The sequence below is a fragment of the Saimiri boliviensis genome, chromosome 2 (genome assembly GCF_048565385.1).
Source record: "Saimiri boliviensis isolate mSaiBol1 chromosome 2, mSaiBol1.pri, whole genome shotgun sequence".
Lineage (NCBI taxonomy): Eukaryota > Metazoa > Chordata > Mammalia > Primates > Cebidae > Saimiri > Saimiri boliviensis.
The window spans coordinates 236,135,885-236,158,199 of record NC_133450.1 but is presented as its reverse complement, the minus strand read 5'-3'; the positions used below and the strand labels follow the sequence as shown (position 1 = coordinate 236,158,199).

General features: G+C 39.7%; 1 protein-coding gene across 7 annotated transcripts in view; it reads left to right on the top strand.

The window, feature by feature from the left end:
- Positions 1–22,315, top strand: part of SECISBP2 (SECIS binding protein 2) — a 41,950-nt gene that overhangs the window by 5,796 nt on the left and 13,839 nt on the right. Inside the window, exons 3-11 of one of the 7 annotated variants that reach the window (XM_039474629.2) lie at positions 1,102–1,351; positions 1,601–1,742; positions 3,656–3,882; positions 8,397–8,475; positions 10,145–10,236; positions 13,591–13,713; positions 15,028–15,117; positions 16,534–16,666; positions 21,977–22,143. In XM_039474629.2, coding sequence (XP_039330563.2) covers positions 1,102–1,351; positions 1,601–1,742; positions 3,656–3,882; positions 8,397–8,475; positions 10,145–10,236; positions 13,591–13,713; positions 15,028–15,117; positions 16,534–16,666; positions 21,977–22,143 — 1,303 coding nt within the window. Of the gene's footprint in view, positions 1–1,101; positions 1,352–1,600; positions 1,743–3,655; positions 3,883–8,396; positions 8,476–10,027; positions 10,237–13,590; positions 13,714–15,027; positions 15,118–16,533; positions 16,667–21,976; positions 22,144–22,315 lie in introns of all 7 variants that reach the window. The other 6 variants (XM_039474627.2, XM_039474625.2, XM_074395548.1 and 3 more) reach the window with 6 other exon arrangements.

The following is a 22,315-nucleotide window of genomic DNA, read 5'->3' as shown; positions in this document are numbered from 1 at the left end:
CATGTTAAAATTAATTACCTATAATTAAAAGATCTTAGAAAATCTAAGTTAACATACCATGAAATAGAACATAGTGAGACGAGGTAATATATGATTAAGTATTGGATAGAAGTGAAAGCAGCAAACGTTGCTATATTATAGGTAGAGCCTGTAGTCTCCCTTTCTTGGTGTCGTCTCTTACTTGCCGCAGATCAGTGATACGATTTCTAGTAAGCGGTACCTGTGCCCTTACCTGCTGACAGCGTAACAGTTTGAAGATCATATAGGGTGTGTCACGATTAGGTTTGGATTTTTCTGCCCTTTAGTGTACTAGTACGTTTTGGAATAGCTTTGGAAGTTAACAGAAACATTTGCTGGAATGAGGAGATTACTATTTGTATTTTGAATCAGTTGCTTAGCATTTTGTCATTGTATCAGCTTTTGTGGGGAAAAGGTTGAAACCCGTAGCCTTACATCAAATTGTCTAACAAAGAAAAATCAGTGTTAAATTATATTTTGGTTTACTCTAGCAGCATGGGAAAAACTGAGACAATAGCAGTTTTCAAAGCTGGCATCCATCTTGTTAGTAAAGTGTGTAGTTTCCAGCCTCGGCGCCGTGTAGTATCTTCTTTGCACTCTGGTTCTGATAGTCAGCAAAGCGCAGGATGTGGTGGTGGGCTTGGAGCAAGGAAGGGCTGGTGAAAACCATTTGCAGGATCCCTGGGGGGAGGCATTGCAGGCTGTTGGATCCCCCGCTCAGCAGAGATAATGGTCTTTAGGGGCATTTTGGCCAGGGTTGCTGGGAAAGGCTTTCCCAAATACTCGACAGCAGTTGAGTAAAACGCTGCTGGAACATATTCTGGCTCTGTTGATGTTTCTTACGAACTTCCACCTCATTAGTGAAAAAACAGTGTCCACATCTTTTTTTGCAGGGTGAGAAAGAAACACTCAGATTTTATTTGGCTTTTAATTAGGGATATTTAAAATGAGTGAATGATCAAATGCTAGAGTGAATGATCTCAAAAATATTAATAAGTTAAGACGTTTGACTTAGTTTATTACGGAAAAGCTTCTTGGTTTGCTATATGAAATCTGCAACTAAAGTTTACACTTTTTACTTAGGCAGAAAATATACACTGAAGACATGGCCTTTGGAGCTTCAACTTTTCCACCTCAGTATATATCTTCTGAGATAACTCTTCATCCATATGCCTATTCTCCTTATACCCTTGACTCTACACAGAGTGTTTACTCAGTGCCTGGCTCCCACTGTCACTTTAACCATCCCAGTTGTTACCGAGGTTTTCAGACCGCGAAGCATGGAAATGAGAGCATGTGCCCTCCACCGCAGGAAATGAAAGCTCTGTTTAAGGTGAGTAATCATGATGGAGTTCTGTTGTATCCTTTAGTTGGTTGCTTTAATGTTTAAGGATGTAAAGAAATGGTAAATTTGTTCATCATGTTTAAGCACTGTGTATTTTTTTTGTATGTAACCTTTTAAAAGATAATTTGGTCTTTTAAAAAATGATTATATTGTGAATACTTAATATTTTGCTACTATAAACCTTTTTTATAGTGATAGTTTTCTTATTTCATGTTGCTTTTTAATCTTTTCCTGCAGAAAAAAACCTACGATGAGAAAAAAACATATGATGAGCAAAAGTTTGACAGTAAAAGGGCTGATGGAACTACATCATCTGAGATAAAGTCAGCTAGAGGTTCACATCATTTGTCCATTTATGCTGAGAATACTTTGAAATCAGGTAAAAATAACCAACTATGTAGTATAAGCCAGCCTACCCCATGTGCCCCAGAAACATTCCTGCTGTGTATAAAGCTGTTTCCATGGGCTTGTTCATTGTGACTACTCCAAGAATTGAGACCTGGGTTTGACACAGCTGATGGCGTCAGACTTCCGGAGTGATTTTAGGGGTCTTTCTTCCCAGGGATGGGATTATAATTTGGTACCTGTTGCATTGTGGGCTCTGAAGTGCCTATAATTTGTATTACTTGGTAAATACATTTTTCTCTTTTCATTGACCTCAGTTATAAACCATCTAGTACAAGGCAAGTGTATTAACTGTAATAACTCTGGTCTTATAATTAAATGAGGGGCTTCATGGAGCTGCAGCTATCTTATTATACATTGCATTTTAGGAGAAAGATGAGAAAGAGGTTATGCTCTGTTGTTGTTGTTGTTGTTGTTGTTTTAAGAGACAAGGTCTCCCTGTGTTGCCTGTGCTGGGATTACAGGTGTGACCCACCATGCCTGGCCTGAGGTTATGCGTTTTATGCGACCTGCTTCCCTCTAGTTTATTCCAGCAAACTGAAAGATAGAAGGTTTACTAGCATAGAAAATTCATTAGAGTCCCTTTAATTTGCAGTACTCCAAAAGGTATATTAAGAATAATTTAAAATGCCCAGCTGCACAATCACGTTAAGGTAATCTTTTTCATTAGTCTTAGAATTACAGTCATGCCTCACTTACTGATGGGTGCACATTCTGAGAAATGTGTCCTTAGTTTCATCATTGTGGGAACATTTAGAATATACCGACACAAACCTAGATAGTATAGCCTACTACCTGGCTAGGCTATATGATACAGCCTATGGCTCCTAACTTACAAACCTTTAGAACTGTACTGTATACTGGAGGTAACTGTAACAGTGGTAGGTATCAAGATATAGAAAAGGTGCAGTAAAAATATAGTAAAAAGATCCAAGGCTAGGTGTGGTGGCTCACGCCTATAATCCTAACACTTCGGGAGGCCAAGGTGGGTGGATCACCTGAGGTGGGGAGTTCAAGACCAGCCTGACCAACATGGAGAAGCCCCATCTCTACTGAAAATACAAAATTAGCTGAGTATGGTGATGCACGCCTGTAAGCCCAGCTACTTCGGAGACTGAGGCAGGAGAATTGTTCAGCTTCCCAAGTAGCTAGGGTTACAGGCACATGCCACCACACCAGCTAATTTTGTATTTTCAGTAGAGATGGAGTTTTACCTTGTTGGCCAGGTTGGTCTCGAACGCCTGGCTGGAAGTGATCTGCCCGCCTTGGCCTCCCAAAGTGCTGGGATTACAAGTGTGAACCACTGTTCCCGGCCAACTTTTTTTTTTGTTTTGTAAGTATAGGGAGTATGTACTCCAAAGATAGAAAGTATAATACATAAACAAGTGACATAGTTGTTTGTTATCATTACCGAGTATTATGTACTTTACATAATTGTATGTACTATACTTTTGTACACCTGTTAGCTCAGTAGGTTTGTTTACACCAGCATCACCACAAACACGTGAGTAATGCATCTCACCGTGACATTACCGGTAGGCAATAGGAATTTTTCAGCTTTGTTACAATCTTTTGGGGATGTTGTATACGTAACTCATTGTTGACCAGACCACCATTGTGTGGTACGTGACGATACATAATCCTAAAATGTGCAGTGCATTTTGGTTTTTCTGCATGATGGCCCAACCAGAGTGATTGATACTTCTGATCATTTAAACTTCATACTTCTACAAAGGAAGGTTATCAACACTGGTGAGACTTACGGTGTTTTGACAACAAACTGTTGCGTCAATAGCAATAGTCTTTCTGCTCTGCAATTTTTGCTTGAGTACCAGTCATCAAACAGTAACTAAACTTTTATTCCTACTTTTAATTTTGTAATTACAGATGGTTACCATAAACGAACAGACAGGAAATCCAAAATCATTGCAAAAAATGTATCTACCTCCAAGCCTGAGTTTGAATTTACCACACTGGACTTTCCTGAACTGCAGGGTGCAGGGAACAGTATGTCAGAGACACAGAAGCAACCCAAGTGGGGGCCTGTCCACTCTGCCTCTACCAATACTTCTCTTCTAAGAGAAGTAGTAAAGCCAGCTGCAGTGTTACCAAAGGTGAGGGGCTGGGGTGGGGGGGGCTCTCTCTCTCTTACTTTTTCTTGGTACACACTTTTTAAATTGTTTCACTTTAAACATTACACATTAAATCCTGATGTGGGCTTTGACATCCATGAAGCTGGGGAGGATGCGTTGGGAGAAGCCTTTCGTTGTGGATTTAGATGACCTTCTTTGTTAGAACAGTTTACAGTGAGGCTGTAACACCTGGTGAGGTTTTAAAAGAATCACCTAGTATACCTTTTTATTTTTTTTTGAGACAGAGTCTCGCTCTGTTGCCCAGGCTGGGGTACAGTGGCGCAATCTTGGCCTCTTGGTTCACTACAACCCCTGCCTCCCAGGTTCAAGCAATTCTGCCTCAGCCTCCCGAGTAGTTGGAACTACAGGCACATGCTACCACGCCTGGCTAATTTTTTCATATTAGCCAGAGACAGGGTTTCACCGTATTGGTCAGGCTGGTCTTGAACTTCTGACCTCAGATGATCCACCTGCCTTGGCCTTCCAAAGTGCTGTGATTATAGGTGTGAGCCACTGCGCCCAGCCTACTATACTCCTTTTTATCTGGTAGCTGAAAGGTATTGTAGTGCCTTAGAAGAAGATTCTGGCAGAGTCTAACTGCTTTGACAGACCATTTTGAACACACTACTTCTAGCATTCTGTTAGCACTTTTTCCAATACAGAAAAAAAAAGACTTTTTTAAAAATCGAAATGCATTAAGTCCTCACATAATGTTGTCAATAGGTTCTCAGAAACTGCAACTTTATTATTATTTATTTATTTAATTTGTTCTGCTCAAGGAAACTGCAACTTTTAAATGAAAGCTGTATAGCAGGTACTCCATTAACATTTCCTTCACTGTCATTTCATTATGATGTTGATGAAAAAAAAGGAATTGATTTTGTTTTATATGGTTTAGTTTAAAGTCACAGTTTCCAAGAACCTGTCCATGGTGTTAAGTGAGGACTTCATGTCATAATATTTAAAACTGCATAGTGTAACTTCTAAGTTTTCCAGGCTTTTATCTACATCTTTGTCTTGTTAACGATACAGCAAATTCAGGAAAAGTTATTACAGCAGGTAATTCACTTTGTTCAACATTTGATCTCAAAGTTTTAGTCCACCATGTTGAGGTATTTCTCTCAAATAGATTGATTTGAGACTATCAAGAATAAGTAGCATCTGATTAGTAGTCCCAAAAATGGCTTCTGATGAATTTCCACTGAAGGAGTGGTGGGATACGTGCCAGTATGAAGGCAAGCAAAAAGAAGAAAGATTTTAAAGAACAGGCCTCACCTGTTTGCTTACCTCTTAAATTGAGAAAGGATTTGTTTCCTGTCCTTGAACTTCTGTTAGGTGCCTGGACACTAAGGCCTTGAAGGGTCAGTGACAGTTACTGGTAATGTGCAGAAGATACCTTTGTGTAGCAGTTTGCATGCAGGATCCTCATGCTGTTGTCCCCTCACACTGTTGTGGCTAAGTGCTTTCCTGTCAAGGAGCTGGGAGAAGTCCGGTCAACTGATGACTGTCTACAAACCACAGTTCCATCTGGCCTGCTCTAGGGGCTCCAGGCTGGGTCTGTGCAGAGGCTGAATAGCCACCGGGCTCCCGGTCTTCATCACGTGCACCTCTCATGAGTGCCCTACAGAAGTAGTCCAGGAAGCTGTGTAAGCCTCAGGGTTGGCTCATGGAGTGAGCAGGAATGTGACTGGTGCTTTGTATCAAGGTCACTTACTACCTGTGACTATTAATGTGTTTCGACATGTACTAAGGTAGAAGATACACACACTTATTGCTCTATTAAGAGTCCCATATACTTTTGAATTATGTGTGGGCTTTTAAAAAATTTATTTTCCTTCTAAGACACTTTTTCTTGATATTAGTAATGTCTATAAATGACACAAAATTTATCTGAAATTGTACAACCAAAATAAAAGCTTGCTTAACACATTATCTTTTAAAAATGGTCTCTTGCAGGAATTTCCCTCAACTTGAAATTATAAATATGTATAGTCTTATGTTTGAATTTTTTAAAACTTTGTTGGTATTTTTTCTATGTCATTAAGTATTTTTTTATTTTTTTTGAGACGGAGTTTTGCTCTTGTTACCCAGGCTGGAGTGCAATGGCACGATCTCAGCTCACCGCAACCTCCGCCTCCTGGGTTCAGGCAATTCTCCTGCCTCACCCTCCTGAGTAGCTGGGATTACAGGCACACGCCACCATGCCCAGCTAATTTTTGTATTTTTAGTAGAGACGGGGTTTCACCATGTTGACCAGGATGGTCTCGATCTCTTGACCTCGTGATCCACCCGCCTCAGCCTCCCAAAGTGCTGGGATTACAGGCTTGAGCCACCGCGCCCGGCCATTAAGTATTTTTTTTTAAACAACTGTTGCATTGGATCTCTCATACTGACATGTATAATTTATTTGACCATTCTTGAACAGGTAAACTGTTTCTAATTTTTTATTGGCCTTGGTAAGCATAAAAGTTACGTTTACTAAAAAAACAAGCTGTGCTTTAATAATTTTAGTTTTTATTCCTGGATCGTGTTATGAATTGGCAAATGGGTAAATTTGTGAAGCATAGGAATTTTTAAAATTATTTTACATCCACTGTCTACTTCATGGATTCAGCTTTGAATTTTTCAGTTTACTTTTACCTCTGGTGTTGTTAGTCACTTGCAGGAGCCTTTTAATATACTTGACCTTCCATACACATAGTGTCATTATATATCTTACGTTTACTATGTGAGACAGCTTTCTGTCTTTATTAAAGGGGGGCATACATGGCCGGGCACAGTGGCTCACACCTGTAATCCCAGCACTTTGGGAGGCCAAGGTGGGTAGATCACGAGGTCTGGCATTCGAGACCAGCCTGGCCAACAATAGTGAAACCCTGTGTCTACTAAAAACCAAAACAAAACAAAATTAGCCTGGCATGGTGGCGGTGCCTGTAATCCCAGCTTCTCAGGAGGCTGAGGCAGAAGAATCGCTTGAACCTGGGAGGTGGAGGTTGGGGTGAGCTGAGATGGTGTCACTGCGCTCCACCCCCGGGCGACAGTGCAAGATTCCGTCTCGGAAAAGAAAGGTCGGGGGTGGGGTGGGGGCACATGCGTTGCAGGCTTACATTTGTTTTTGTAGACAGACATTTTGATGGATCGTTGGACTTTGGTGTGTGGGCCTAGTGAATGACGGCTTTCTCATTTACATGGGATCACTGCAGCTTTAAGAATTGTGTGGTGCATCTGTGCCAACTTGGAAAGTTTGTCAGTGATAATGCTAAAGTTTTTTTAAAAGTTGCCACAACATCATGTGTGGTATGATTCCATTGTGGGAATCTATATAAAAATATGATACACAAATGTTTATATCATAGGCAAAGAAGTAGAAAGATACTAATGAAGCTATAGATATAGGTAGTGTTTTCCTCTAGGCAGTGAGATTTGGTTGAAGGAAGTAATTTAACTTTTCACTTTATGTACTTACATATTTGGAAATTTTAATTAGCATATATTTTGCAGAATTTAAGAATGGCAAGGGAAGCTATATTTTAGAATTAAGTGATTATTTTGAATTTGAAATGGAAAATAACTGCTTTGGCTTTTTTAAAAAATAGATTTTATTTTCAAGAACAGTTTTAGGTTCATAGCAAAGTTGAGAGGAAGGTACAGAGATTTCCCATATGCCCCTTGCCTGCACACAGCACACAGCTTCCTTCATGATCAGCGTCTTGTGCTGGAGCGATGCATTTGTTACTTTTGATGAAAGTGCATTGACATGTCCTCCTCACCTAGAGCCCATAGTTTACTTTAGGTTTCACTGTTGCTGCTGCTGTTGTGTCTTCTAAGACTTTGAGGAACTACATAATGATGGGTGTCTGTCATTGTAGTGTGGTACAGAGTGGTTTCACTGCCCTAAAAATCTTCTGTGTTCTACTTGTTTGTCACTCCTTCCCCTCAACTCCTCCTAACTGCTATCTTTTTATTGTCTCCACAGTTTCATCTTTGCTAGAATGTTATATAGTTGGAATCGTATAGTATGTAGCCCTCTTAGATTGGCTTCTTTCACTTAGAAATGTGCATCTAAGTTTCTTCCATGTCTTTTCATGGCTTTAATAGTACATTCTTTTAGGGATCCATAATAGTTCATCAACTGGATATGCCACGGTTTACCCATTCACCTACTTAAGGACATCTCGGCTGCTTCCAAGCTGTGGCAGTTATAAGTAAAGTTGCTCTAAACATCTGTGTGCAGGTTTTTGTGTGGACATAAGTTTTCAGCTCCTTTGGTTAATCACCAAGGAGTATAACAGCTAGATCATATGGTAAGAGTCTGTTTAGTTTTGTAAGGAGTTGCTAAACTATTGAGTATCTTCCAAAGTGGCTGTATCATTTTTCATCCTCACCAGCAGTGAATAAGGATTTCCGCTGTCAGTGTTCGGGATTTTGATATGTAGTAGTGTCGCCTTGTTTTAATTTGCATTTCCCTGTTGACATCTAATGTGTTTGCCTTTTAGGGTGAAATGGTGAAAAACAATAACCCAAATGAATCTGTAACTACCGATGCTGCTGCCAGTTCTCCTTCATGTACAAGAGGTAAAAGTGGCTACAAAAAGTTACTTTTTAAAATGTCATATATTTTCTGAGTTCCTTTTTAACTCCAGTGAAATTGAAATGGTTTCTGTTGAAAAGCCTTAAGATAGCTAATGAGTTGTGGGTAAGCTAACATCAATGTTAATTTAGAAAGTTGAAGTAAGTAAATGAGATCCCACATCCACACACAAGGAGTATAAAATAAGACACAGGAATTCTAAATGAAATGTACTTCCAATTAAGTGAGAAATTTTATGAACTCAGCAATGACTACTTCCTTTAGTATTGCCTATTCTCAGAAGTTTTTGAAACCCTTAAAGATAGAGAACCCCAAAGAGCTCCTGTTGATTTGGGTGATACCTGTCAATATTTGCCCTTTCAAAGTTAAAACAAGTGTTTCAAATAATTGATTTGCTTGAAAATAACAGTAGTAAGTGTATTACATTTTAACATACCGTATTTTTATGAAAAGCATTTTTCAAAATTAAAAAGCTGTAGTGCGGAGAGCAGCCTTGCTTTCCGCTTGCGCAGCTCTGCCATCCGGCTCTGTAGATCTGCCACGGCATTCGCCTGCCCTGTGGTCCTGCCTCATACAGCATTTGGAAGACTCCCAGGTATTCTTGTGAGAGAGGGAGAGTATTGAAGGCAACTAACACGTTCGTACTCCAGGAGAAGGGTTTTGACCCCATGGACCCCTGCAAGGGTCCTCGGAGTCTCCTGCCACACTGTGAGGACTATTCATCTGCCCTGTCCAAACCAAGAAGTCATACATTCAGAGCGCGTTCCATCTGTCCTGCTTTGAAGTTTTTACAGTAGCTTGTCCTAACAGAAGACATTTTTACAACATGATTCCAAATGTATTCATAGGGTGTTTTCTTTCGGGTTCTCATGTTTGATGTGTATGTGGTTGAATAATGGTCTGTATTTCACTGGCTGCTCTGAGGATGTGTAGTTCTCTAGTGATGAGAATAGTCTGCCTTACCCTTGCGGGTAGCCACAGGCTGCTAACAGGTGTTCACCTGCCTGGGTCCTAATAGATGTCCTTTTGTATTGTCTGTATATAGAGTTTGATGGGCACCTAAAGGAGTAGTGTTGCTATAGTTATGCCTCTGTTCTAAAAGAAATAAATTACCAGTTTTTGTGATAGCTGAAGTCTAGTGATCTTTGACTTCTGGTGTTAAAGGTACATTTCAAGGTTAGTAGGGCCAAAATTTGATCTTTAGTTCGTTAATTCTGTGTGTTTGTCATGTGGACATTTTATTGTGGATTGTTGTTTAACTAAAACTGTTTGTCTACCCACCTCCAAACCCCAAGTTATAAAACCAGTTTCCAGGAAAATTAACCTTACAAGTTAAAAGGGAAAAAATTCAGCATGCATGCTCCAGGAAGAAAAACAAGTTTAGTGACTAATATAGTTTCCAAGAGGATGTTGTAAATGGTAGCCTACATTTATTTATGCTCCAAGCAGTTACCTCATGTAATGCATGTTTGAGTAACTAAGGAATTTCTGTTTTACTGTTGAGATTGTCCAACAATTTTGGTTATCTTTGAGCAGAGTTATCTTGGACACCAATGGGTTATGTTGTTCGACAGACATTATCTACAGAACTGTCACCAGCCCCTAAAAATGTCACTTCTATGATAAACTTAAAGACCATTGCTTCATCAGCAGATCCTAAAAATGTTAGTATACCGTCTTCTGAAGTTTTATCTTCGGATCCTTCCTACAACAAAGAAAAACACATTGTTCATCCTACCAAAAAGGTACGTATCACTAGAGACAGAAAGTAAGATGATGGTTGCCAGGGGCTCAGTAAAGTGGGGAATGAGAAGTTATTTATTAATGGGTACAGAGTTTCAGTTTTGCAAGAGGAAATGAGTTCTGGAGATGGATGGGGATGATGGTTGCACAATAGCATGAGTGTACTTAATGCCACTGAAATGTGCACATAAAAATAGTTAAGATGGTACATTTTGTGTTACATATCTATAGTACTACCATAAAAAAAGATGAGGGAAAAAGAGGTATGCATCACATTTTGATTGTGTTGATTTTCTGTGCCACTAGATAGTCTTTGTTTTTGAAATGGAGTCTTGCTCCGTCACCAGGCTGGAGTGCAATGGCACAATCTCTGCTAACTGCAACCTCTGCCTCCCAAGGCTCAAGCAATTCTCCTGCCTCAGCCTCATGAGTAGCTGGGAATACAGGTGTCCGCCACCATGCCTGGCTAATTTCTGTATTTTTAGTAGAGACAGGGTTTCACCATGTTGGCTAGGCTGATCTCACTCCTGACCTCTGGAGATCCTTTTGTCTTGGCCTCCCAAAGTGCTGGGATTACAGGTATGAGCCACCACACCCAGCCAGGATAGTTTTTTGTAATCCCTCCAAATCCTAACTGTAAATGTGTTTCATTCTATACTGTAGTCAGCAGTCTGAGTTTCTTGTACTTGCACATTGAATAAAGAATAGGTAGTGAGTCAAGAAATACAAGTGAGAGCTTTTCTGTATGAGTGAGAATGTACGTTTTAGATCTCTCTGCTTAAAGTATCTGCAAACCATTTTGAATTATGTAAAGAAGAAATGTTGGCACAAGTTTGTGCTCTGGTACGTAAAGTTTCCGCTTCTTTTCCTCCTGGTCTCTTGAATTTAAGTGGCTTTTACCAGTATAAGAGTCCTAGTAGCAAAATAATTGAATTCTACCATTTGTGATCATGTGGTACATGTTAACGGATTTTTGGTTAATGGAGTTTTGGGGGTTTTTTTGTTTTTTGTTTTTTGTTTTTGAGACGGAGTTTTGCTCTTGTTGCCCAGGCTGGAGTTGGAGTGCAGTGGTACAATCTCGGCTCACTGCAACCTCCGCCTCCCAGGTTCAACTGATTCTCTTGCCTCAGCTTCCGAGTAAGTGGGATTACAGGCATGTGCTACCCAGCTAATCTGGTATTTTTAATAGAGACACGGTTTCTCCATGTTGGTCAGGCTGGTCTTGAACTCCCAATCTCAGGTGATCCACCTACCTCGGCCTTCCAAAGTGCTGGAATTACAGGTGTGAGCCACCGCGCCCAGCCTTTGGTTAATGGAATTTATTTACTTGTTATAACATTTAGAATAGATTTTTTTCCCCTTAAGTAATTTTAAGTACTTTTTTTTCACTGCAGCTTTGACCTCCCTGGCTCAAGCAATCCTTCCACCTCAGGCTCCCTGGTAACTGGGACTACAGGCATGCACCACCACACCCAGCTAGTATTTGTATTTTCTGTAGAGACAGGGTTTTGCCATGTTGCCCAGGCTGGTCTTGTACTCCTTGGCTCAAACTATCCTCCTGCCTCAGCCTCTCAAAGTACTGAGATTATAGGCGTGAGCCACCACACCCAACTTTAAGTTGCATTTTTATTGATTCCAAAATTGTTTCTTCAAGAGCCTTTTTTAAATTGGTGTAGATACGTTCTTGATTTTCATTATGTGTGGCTGTATTATTTTAGATTGAAACGCGATCTTGTTTAGCATAATGGTTTTCTATCTTTCTGAGTGGATACTTTCTTATTTCTAAAAATGTAATTAGCTCTTCCACAGAAATGGTAGCTGTGTATTTACAGGGTAACAGTTACAGTGAAGGTAGATGTGTGCTTGTTCCTTACTGCTCTGTGCATGTATTTGAGAGAGAGAGCAGTATGTGTAGGGGAGAGACACTTCCTTTTGTGCACACATTGAGCTTGACTCTCAGTGAAGCCTCCTGCCTGTCTCTGGGTGGCCAGAGGCAGGCTGGACAACAGCCCACTGTCTCATTCTTTGTTGCAGCTGCCAAGTCTCTCTCAGAGCCAGTTTTCCTATTATAAGAGTTAACAGATTTTGTTTTATTTTCCCAAGATCTTTTTAAAAAATTATTTTCTTAATTATAGTTCTAAGAAAAGCTTATTTTAGAAAAATTCTAAAAGATAAGAAGAATATCAGCATCTCCTGTTATCTTACAACCCAAATAGCTTTGCATTTTACATAGCTGGAGTGATCGTGATCAGAATTTTTTTTTTAACTTTCTGTATTGCGAAATTTTATTACAGAAATGATAAATGTAACACTTCAAGGATCTACTTAAGGAAAAGGTCATCTCTCCCACACTTTTGATACCTACCTTCAGAGGAACCTGCATTAACAATCTGGCATATGCCCTGTCTCAGGCTCATGAAAATATTAACAAAGAAACTCTGTTGTTGTTTTTCTTAAACAAAATGCGATCATTTTATACACGTTACCCTCAAACTTGTCTTTTTCACTTAGAAAAATATCATGGACAGCTCCCATGGGTCAGTGGATAAACGTAACTCTTTTTAAGAGCTGCTGAGACTTTTACTTCTGAAATATAAATTCCAACTGGGTATAAAGCAGGGCCTAAAACATAAAAAGTTCCCTGCCCTTTGAGAGCCTCCATTCTGATGGAGGAAGGCTGAGAATATGCAGACAGATGTAGGACATGTCAGAGAGTGATCAGTGCTCTAAAGAGAAAAGTCCAAGGGCAGAGAGCAAAGGGTAGTTGGAGATGAGGGAGCAGTCCCAGCCTAGCCAAACTCCAGTCAAGGGGCTTCAGTGCAAAGGCCTTGTGGCCAAAGCATATTTGACCTGGATGAATAGAGGCCCGTGGGGTTAGGGGCCTGTAGGAATGATGAGGTCACATTTAGCAGTCCTGGGGTGGGCCCAGGTATTTGATTTGAAGGTTCCATGGGTGATTCTGCTGTGCAGACAGGTGTGATGTACAGACGAGGAACCACTGGGCCATTCTGGTGAAAGTGGCCTGCCTGGAATTATAGAGAGAGCTTAGGCTGGGATCAGTAAGGTCCTTAACACCATGATCTCCTCAAGCTCAAAATGAGGTTCTGTCCAAATCTACCAGTTTTCAAAAGGAATTGGGTATTAACAACTATTCCAACAAACTTTTTTCCTTCAGAATTATTCTAATGAGTGCTGGCTCTTTTATAAAAAAAAAAAACGGGATGAGGAACCTAACTCTGAATAAAATTGCCTTGTGATTATAGGAGTTGAGATCTTAATTTTGCTGATGCGTAGTATTAAACATTCTATTGATCGCCCTAAAAACTGAGGATTTTTGCTTTGTATTTTTGTTCTAGTCTAAAGCATCACAAGGTAGCGACCTTGAACAAAATGAAGCCTCAAGAAAGAATAAGAAAAAGAAAGAAAAGTCTGCATCAAAATATGAAGTCCTGACAGTTCAGGAGCCTCCAAGAATTGAAGTACATTTATATTTATTACTCACATTGTGTAATATAATAAGTGGATCTTTCTTAATAGAAATAAGAGTTCATATTGCTTTCCTAAGTGAAAATCTCCAGAGCCTTTTAATGATCATTTTCTTAGTGCTCAAGAAAGCAGTAGCTACTCTTTCTTCTTACCTCTTCATTTTGGCTTCCTAGTTGTCTCAGAGCAGCCACTCCTTGAACATTTGAATGAATGAATGGTCTGGAGACAAAATTACTTGTATCGGAGTTGAATAGTTTGTGTGCCAAATTACTAATAGTTCCTTTCAGTTATCTTCTTCTCCTGTTTTTTTTTTTGTTTTTTTTTTTTTTTTTCCCTTGCTTTGGAATGCTGGCTTTTGCAGGGCCTTCTTTTCTATCCAGAAGTCTTATTACGAAGTGCTTCATTATAGAGAGAAATGTAGAATACCATAGAACCATTAAGGGCCTGAGTCAGGAAGATTTCAGGAACTTGCAAAAGGATGGCTTTAATTGTCCCATGATACTCCAAGCATGTCTTGTACTCTCGAGGAGCCAGCCTGGATTCTGACTTAATTACGTGCCTGGTTGTTTTCTTTACATTGCTGTACCAGACTCAGGCAGCCTGGCTGCTTGTGCAGGCCGAAGACTCTCTCAGAGGTGCTGCCTGGGTGCCCAGCTTAGGGGCAAGCCCAGGGCATTCCCACAGACTTGGGGTGGGGGTTCCCAAGGCTCCTATAGCATCCATTTGAGAATAGCTGGGTTAAATGTTTGAAAACCTACCATGGCAGAGCATTATGGTTTAGGCCAGTGAATAATTTACATTTCTGCTCCATGTTTCCCATCTTGTTCCGAGGCACCTAAAATATTGACAGAATGACACAGGCATTTTCAAGTGATTTAAAAATTGGTTTTTAGCAGGCCTGTTGCCTTTGACTCCATTTACTATCCTGGGTTCAGCACAGATAACATGCAGATCTACTGAATCTAGACAGTTTCTCTAATGAAAAACACAGTGTTTTGAAGAACAGGTATTTGAATACTCTCATGCCAGGGTAGTCCAAGGTCAATTCTATAGATCCCTCAGGTGTACCAAGATCGTTGGCGGCACTCTCTTTTTTGGGTACAGGGATATTAGAACTGTGGTCTTTAAATTTGCTCCAAGTTGTATAAAGTAGAAACTCTTACGTGAGAGTTTCACGGCTGGTTTTTTAAATCAGTTTTAAGAACTTTTGTGGGACCTTATTGAAGAATGAAAATATAAGCAAGGAAAAGGTTGCACTTGGCATGTTTGCATTAACGAAGAGCTAAAGGGGTGTGTGGTTTACTTAGGATGCTGAGGAATTTCCTAACCTGGCAGTTGCATCTGAAAGAAGAGACAGAATAGAGAGACCGAAATTTCAATCTAAACAGCAGCCACAGGTAATTTTTAGATTGAAACCACAATTGCTTTAGGCTTAACTTTTCTGGCTCAACTAAATGCTTGAGAAAAACTGCTTTCCAGACATCTCTGTATGGAGACAGGTGGTTTTGTTTTGATTCATTCCTTCACAAGTGAACTACACCCAGCATGTTGAAACAGAATTACTCTTAAGCTAAAACATTTTAAATAATAAGATTTTATTACTTTATAACATTATTTTATAATAAGATTATTGGTAACTGCATTTGCTAAGTCAGAAAGAAGGGGGCTACATACTGCCTTATGATACTTTAAAGGAAAAAAAGTTGACTCAGTTTATTTGGGAAACAAATTTTTTTGCAAGTCAGTAATATCTAACAGAAGAAAAATAAGAGAGGCACCACAGTTTTACTCTGTGCAGTCAAAACAGAAGCTAAAATGGAGGTGATTCCCCTTGCACACTCCACCACCTACAACATAGATTCAGGAGAGAGCTCATGATTCATAATTTAGATGGGGAACTTACGTGCTTTTAGGCATTTATTTGCTAGGATATGCATTGTCATTTCGCCTTTTAAAGGGGGAATGATTGTTTCTGCATTCGTGAAAAATAAAATTCTAAACCTTTGTGTGAGTTAACTTGATAAGTTCAGTGTCATAATTTGCTCAACTTCCTTCCATGCAGCAGGCCTCCTTGCCTGTCCTTTGTTGCACTCAGTGCTTTCCCCTGATGGGAGCCCTCAGCCAGTAGGGTTTTCGGTGTCCAGGAAGAGAACAGTTGGCAAGAGAGTGGAGTGGAGGCATTCAAGCAAATCGGACACCATGCCTTAGGGCGTATCACTGGGCTTCCTTGTACAACCTTTTTATAGTCTCAAGATCCAAATCACAACAATGTCAAAAAGAATACTTGTTTCAAGCATGTCTTCTTTCAAGCAATACTTTGAGCCTGCATTTAATACTATTTGCTGAGTATGATTTGGGCTTATGTAGATTTTTGGTTGTATCACTATAATTTCATGACACTTTGTTGGTTTACAGAGGCATTTGGAGAGAGAGTGGTGCTAATGAGACAGCAGTACTAACCAAGTAGCCTCACATGCAGACTTTGTAGCCAAAGACTTCATACAAGTGCTAGTGTCTTGTCTGTAGGTGTGCGTTGTTAACCACTCACAATGGAGATACAGACAGAAGTGTAGTTGATTTAATGTAAACCCAGTTTTCTGAAAGAAGGATGACAAACAACCATGGTAACATTGGCAGAAAATATTGGATTGATTTTTTTTTTCCTATTTTCCGGTTACTTGAATTTTTAAAAATTCTTTCTTATAGTCTCTAAATCTTATTTCATTTTGTCTTTAATTACATCAGTTTTTTTGTAAAATGAAAGCACAGTTTGTATAGTTTTATAAGTAAACTTATGAATTTTGAACTTTCAGGTTAATTTAAAAAATAATGTAAAGAAGAGCCAGCTTCCAGTGCAGTTGGATTTGGGGGGCATGCTGACAGCCCTGGAGAAGAAGCAGCACTCTCAGCATGCAAAGCAGTCCTCCAAACCAGTGGTGGTCTCAGGTAGGAGTCTGTCCGTCTCAGGCAAGTGGTTGGAAGTCTTTTTCAGCTAGATTATTGTGTTAACATTTTCTCTTGTTATCAAAAGTTATTTATAGATAATCAAAACAATGTGATGCTGGAATAAGCGTAGATATGGACCTGTGGAGTAGAATTAAGAGTCTAGAAGTAAATGCATGTATCTGTGGCCAATTGATTTTTCCTAAGTGTGCCAAGTCGATGAAAATAATAAAGAACAGTCTCTAAAATGGTACTAGAACATCTGGATTTCCACATGCTAAAGGATAGTCATATCTCCTACCTCATGCCATAGATCCAAATGAACTCAAAATGGATCAATGAGCTAAATGTAAGAGCTAAAAGTATAAAACTCTTAAAAGAAAACAGGGTAAATCTCCATGACCTTGGATTAGACATTGGATTTTTAGATAATGGCACCAAAAAGATGAGCAACAACAACAAAAAATAAACCTTGGACTGCATTAAAATTAAAAATTTTTGCATACCAAAGGACATTATCAAGAAAGTGAAAAGAATACTTACAAAATGGAAAAAAATATTTGCAAATCATATATCTGATAGGGGGTTAATATTCAGATATTTAGGAATTCCAGCCTAACCGCAAACAATCCAATTTAAAAATAGGCAAAGGACTGGAAAAGACATTTCTCCAAAAAGGGTACGCAAGTGGTCAGTAAGCATGTGAAAAGATTCTCAACATTGTTAGTCATCAGGGAAATAAAACACAGAAAATAACAAGTGTCAGTGAAGGCGTGGAAAAACTGGAACCCTTGTGCACTGCCAGTCGGAACGTAAAATGGTGCAGCCACTGTGGAAGACAACCTGGTGGCTTCTTAAAATGCTAAATGCAGAGTTATGACATGACTCAGCGATTTCACTCCTTAATATTTACCCAAGAGAAAAGAGACTTAGATACTTTTACACTGGGGTTTGCTATGACATTATTCACAATAACCGAAAGGTAGAAACAGCACAAGTGTTCATTACCACATGATGGTGTAAACAAATGTGGTATACCTACACAGGGTAATAATTCAACCTTAAAAAAGGAATGAATTCTTACACATGATACATGCATGAAACCTGAAAACATTATATCATATAAAATTAGCCAGACAGAGAAACACAGCTACTGTGTGATTCCACTAAAAAGAAATATCTAGAATAGGCAAATTCATAAAAACATAAATTAGAGGATACCTGGGGCTGAGGGGAAAAGGAATGGTGAGTTATTATTAATGGGGACAGAGTATTCATTGGAGCATGAAAAAGTCTTGAAAATGGATAGTAGTGATGGTTGCATAACATTATGAATATAATTTATGCCACTGAATTATGCACTTAAAAAGTTAAAACGGTAAATTTTATGTCATTTTTCTATAATTAAAACATTTTTAAGTTATTAAAATAGGGTGATTTTTTTAAATTGATCTTATTAAAAGATGAGCTTTCCACTTGATTGATGACATTGTGTAGCTGAGAATCTCCTTACCTATAGAAGTGCCCTGAGTTCCTGAAAATCTTTACTGTCTGGGGCAGGGTCAGGAAGCTGCATTCCATGTATTGCAGCCTGTGCACCGGGCACCGCTGGAAACACTGCTGAGTGAGTGCTGATGTGGCTGCCTCTTTCCTCTGACACATCTTAAGAGCCAAGACTGTTAAAACACACAATATGTCATAAAAGGCAACATGCAAATTTTCCACCAAAGGCTTTTAAACGTTTTTCCTTTTGAAGTAATTATTTCAAAAAACACTACTTTTTTTTTTTTTTTTTTTTTTTAATCTGTGGACCCTCCGTTTTATTTTTAACTTTTGTTTTAGGTTCAGGGGTACACATGCAGGTTTGTTTTATGGGTAAACTTGAATCATGGAGGTTTGTTGTACAGATTATTTCATCACTCGGGTACTAAGCCTATAGTTATTCTGATACCAATAGTTATTCTGATCTTCTCCCTCCTTCCACCCTCAAGTGGGCCCCAGTGTCTATTCCCCCTTTGTGTCCATGTGTTATTCTTACCATTGAGCTCCCACTTACATGTGAGAACGTGTGGCATTCGGTTTTCTGTTGCTGCGTTAGTTTGCTAAGGATGACGGCCTCCAACTCTATCCATGTTTGTACAAAGGACATGATTTCCTTCTTTTTTATGACTGCAGAGTATTCCATGGTGCATATGTACCACATTTTCTTTATTCAGTTTACCGTTGCTGGGCATTTAGGTTGATTTCATGTCTTTACTATTGTGAATGGTACTGCAGTGAACATTCACATGCATTTGTCTTTATAATAGAATGATTTATATTCCTTTGGATATATAACGGCATTGCTGCGTCCAGTGGTATTTCTGTTTTAGGTATGAGTAATCATCATACTGCTTTCCACAACGGTTGAACTAACTTACACGCCCAGCAACAGTGTGTAAGTGTTTCTTTTTCTCTGCAACCTCACCAGCATCTGTTACAGCCATTCTGACTATTGTGAAGTGGTATCTCATTGTGGTTTGATTTGCATTTCTCTAATGATCAGTGATTTTGAGCTTTTTTTCATATGCTTGTTGGCCACATGTATGTCTCTTGAAAAGTGTGTGTTCATGTCCTTTGCCCACTTTTTAATGGGGTTGTTTTTTTTCTTGTAAATTTGTTTAAGTTCCTTATAGATGCTGGATATTAGACCTTTGTCAGATAGATAGACCACAAAAATGTCTCCCATTCTGTAGATTGTTTACTCTCATGTTCGTTTCTTTTGCGGTACAGAAGCTGTTTAGTTTAATTAGATCCCATTTGTCAATTTTTGCTTTCGTTGCAGTTGCTTTTGATGTCTTTGTCATGAACTCTTTGCCAGTTCCTGTGTCCAGAATGGTATTGCCTGAGTTGTCTTTCAGGGTTTTTATAGTTCTGGATTTTACATTTAAGTCTTTAATCATCTTGAGTTGATTTTTGTGTATAGTATAAGGAAGGAGTCCAGTTTCAATTTTCTGCACGTGGCCAGCCACTTATCCCAGCACCGTTTATTGAACAGGGAGTCCTTTCCCCATTGCTTGTTTTTGTGAGCTTTGTTATTTGTTCCTTGCTTCCTCTTTTACTGTCTCTGGTGTTAAATATTTTTAGAGTACACTTTTGATTTCTTGTTGATTTTTTTTTTTTTAAGTTTAGTTTGAAAAACTACTTTCTTAGTGGTTGCTATATGGATCACAGTATACGTGTTAGTTTGTATATTAGAAAAACTTCACTCCAATGTATCTCCATTTTCTTCCTCCCCCTTTATGCTATCGTCATATGGTACATCTAAATATATTATAAACCAAACACAACAGTGTTGGAACTACTACTTTATATAGCCATATCTTTTAAAGAAGAGAAGAAATAAGGGAAAAATTTATCGTTACCAGTTTCGTAATTATGATTTTAGGTGTTCTTTATTCCTCTGGATTCATTTGCCATCTTGTATCCCTTCTGGTTATATTTCTTCTGAAGGGCTTCCTTTAGTACTAGTGACACAAGCCATACTAGCAGCAAATTCTCACAGTCTTTGTTTATCTAGGAATGTCTTTATTTTGCATTCACTTTTTGAAGGTTAGTTTTGCTGAATATAGAGTTCTTGATTGACTGCCCCATAGCCCATCCCTATAGCACGTCTTCCCCTAGACTCCGTGTAAGTCCTTGCTGGCCTGGTGGTGTCTGCTGCTTGCCTTTTCAAAATTTCAGCCTCTGAATGGCCATGCTCCCTTGCCTTCCCCATTTGCTGAAATCACCACTTTAAATGACCACACTCTGAATTCAGCAAGCCCCTTATGGCAGTGACAGGGAAGCTGCTGGTTTTCACAGCCTTGCCACCTGGTTGAATGAGCTAAAGCTGAGCAGGGAGAAACTGGGAGAAGCCTCAGACAGGAATGTCCAGACTCATACTGTTCTCACCCAAGGGCTAGTCATCTAAGAAGGAAGCCCTCCTCGGTTTGTTGGAAGCCTTTGGTCACTCTGCAGAGGGCTGATATGATTGTTTTTGGCAGTTATGTTGAACTTGGTGGTTGGTTTTTTGGGAGGGAATGGTTGATCTTCCTCTGCTGTGGGGAAAGAACTCTCCTCAGGCCCATTGTCAGTGCTTTGTGAAGAGGTGCCTGGCAGTGGGGTGCAGGAGGTGTAGAGTTGGAGGGCTTGTGGCAGGTTTTGCAGGAGCCCAGGAGAGATGCCGAACTTGGTGGTGTCATTGGGGACTGGGTGAGTGAGCACGTATGAGCCACACATGGTTTTCCAAGAAGACCTGAGAAAAAGAATTGAGCCAGTCACATGTATGTTCAAACCCCATGTGGAAACAAGGCTCCAAAGATGCAAGCAGCTCTGCTTACTGAGGCCAGAGCAGCCTGGGAGGCAGGTCCCGTTGTCTTAGTTGACCGGTGCAGGTTACGTTCTGCATTGAAGCAGTGAATCTGACAGGTGACACTTAGTGGGACTGCCTGAGCACCAGTTATCTTAAAAACGTGTTCCAAAATTAAAGGAAGGCAGGTAAAATATGTTTGGAAAAATGTTGGTGACTGTTGAAGCTGGACATGGGCACGGGGTTTGTTTACCATTCTGTTTTCTTTGGCGTATGTGTGGAAATTTTCAAGATCAAAAAGTGAGGGAAAAAACTATATAGGAATTAACTGTTTACTTGAAATAATTATTGATAAGGGAAATAGAACAGAAAAGGAGAATAAAATTGAACTGTTCAGTAGTGATCACAATAATTCCTTGGCTATGTAGAGGGATTACCAACTGCCCATGATGGGATTTGGGAAAACGTCTGAAAACTCAAGAAAATTAACTAGAAGTATTAATAGAATCTTATAGTAGCCTTATAAGGTACCTGGATACAAGATATACATATAGAAACCAATAGCCAGCTTCCACAAAGGCAGTATCAACTTGACATGGTAGTGGAGAGGGACGTGTTCACAGTAGCAACAGTGAGTGCAGACCACCTGGAACTGCCCTGCGTCAAAAAATGAGATCCAGGCAGCATTAGACTACTGGGAGACATGGGAGATCTGATGACATGGATTTGAAGGCAGGTGTTCCTAAGTTACTTGATACTTTCTGGGAATCCCATACAAAAGATAATACATTTCATTTAGAAATTACCAATGAAAAGAATGTGTAAGAGATTGTTTGACAAAGATGAGAATGGTTGTGGGGACAGGCTGGGGATGACATGACTCCTTTGGATACCCTGAGGCAGCCCCTGGGCAAGCTGCGGTCCAAGAGCTGGGTAGAGCATCTGGGAGGTGACCATAAAGCCTTTGTCCCACTGTGTTTCAGTTGGAGCAGTGCCAGTCCTTTCCAAAGAATGTGCGTCAGGGGAGAGAGGTCGCCGTGTGAGTCAAGTGAAGACCCCGCACAATCCCCTGGACTCCAGCGCCCCCCTGATAAAGAAAGGGAAGCAGAGGGAGATCCCCAAGGCCAAGAAGCCAACCTCACTGAAGAAGGTGTGTAGGTGTTGCAGCCAAAGCGAGGCACTAGAAATCTTAGACGGTTTCACATTTCCATAGTTACCCACCCAGCACTTAGATTTCTAGATTTTACAGCTTAAACATTACTTGAATATGTTGTAGTAAAACATGTTAATGATACTCTAACAAATGATTCCTCACCCTCCCA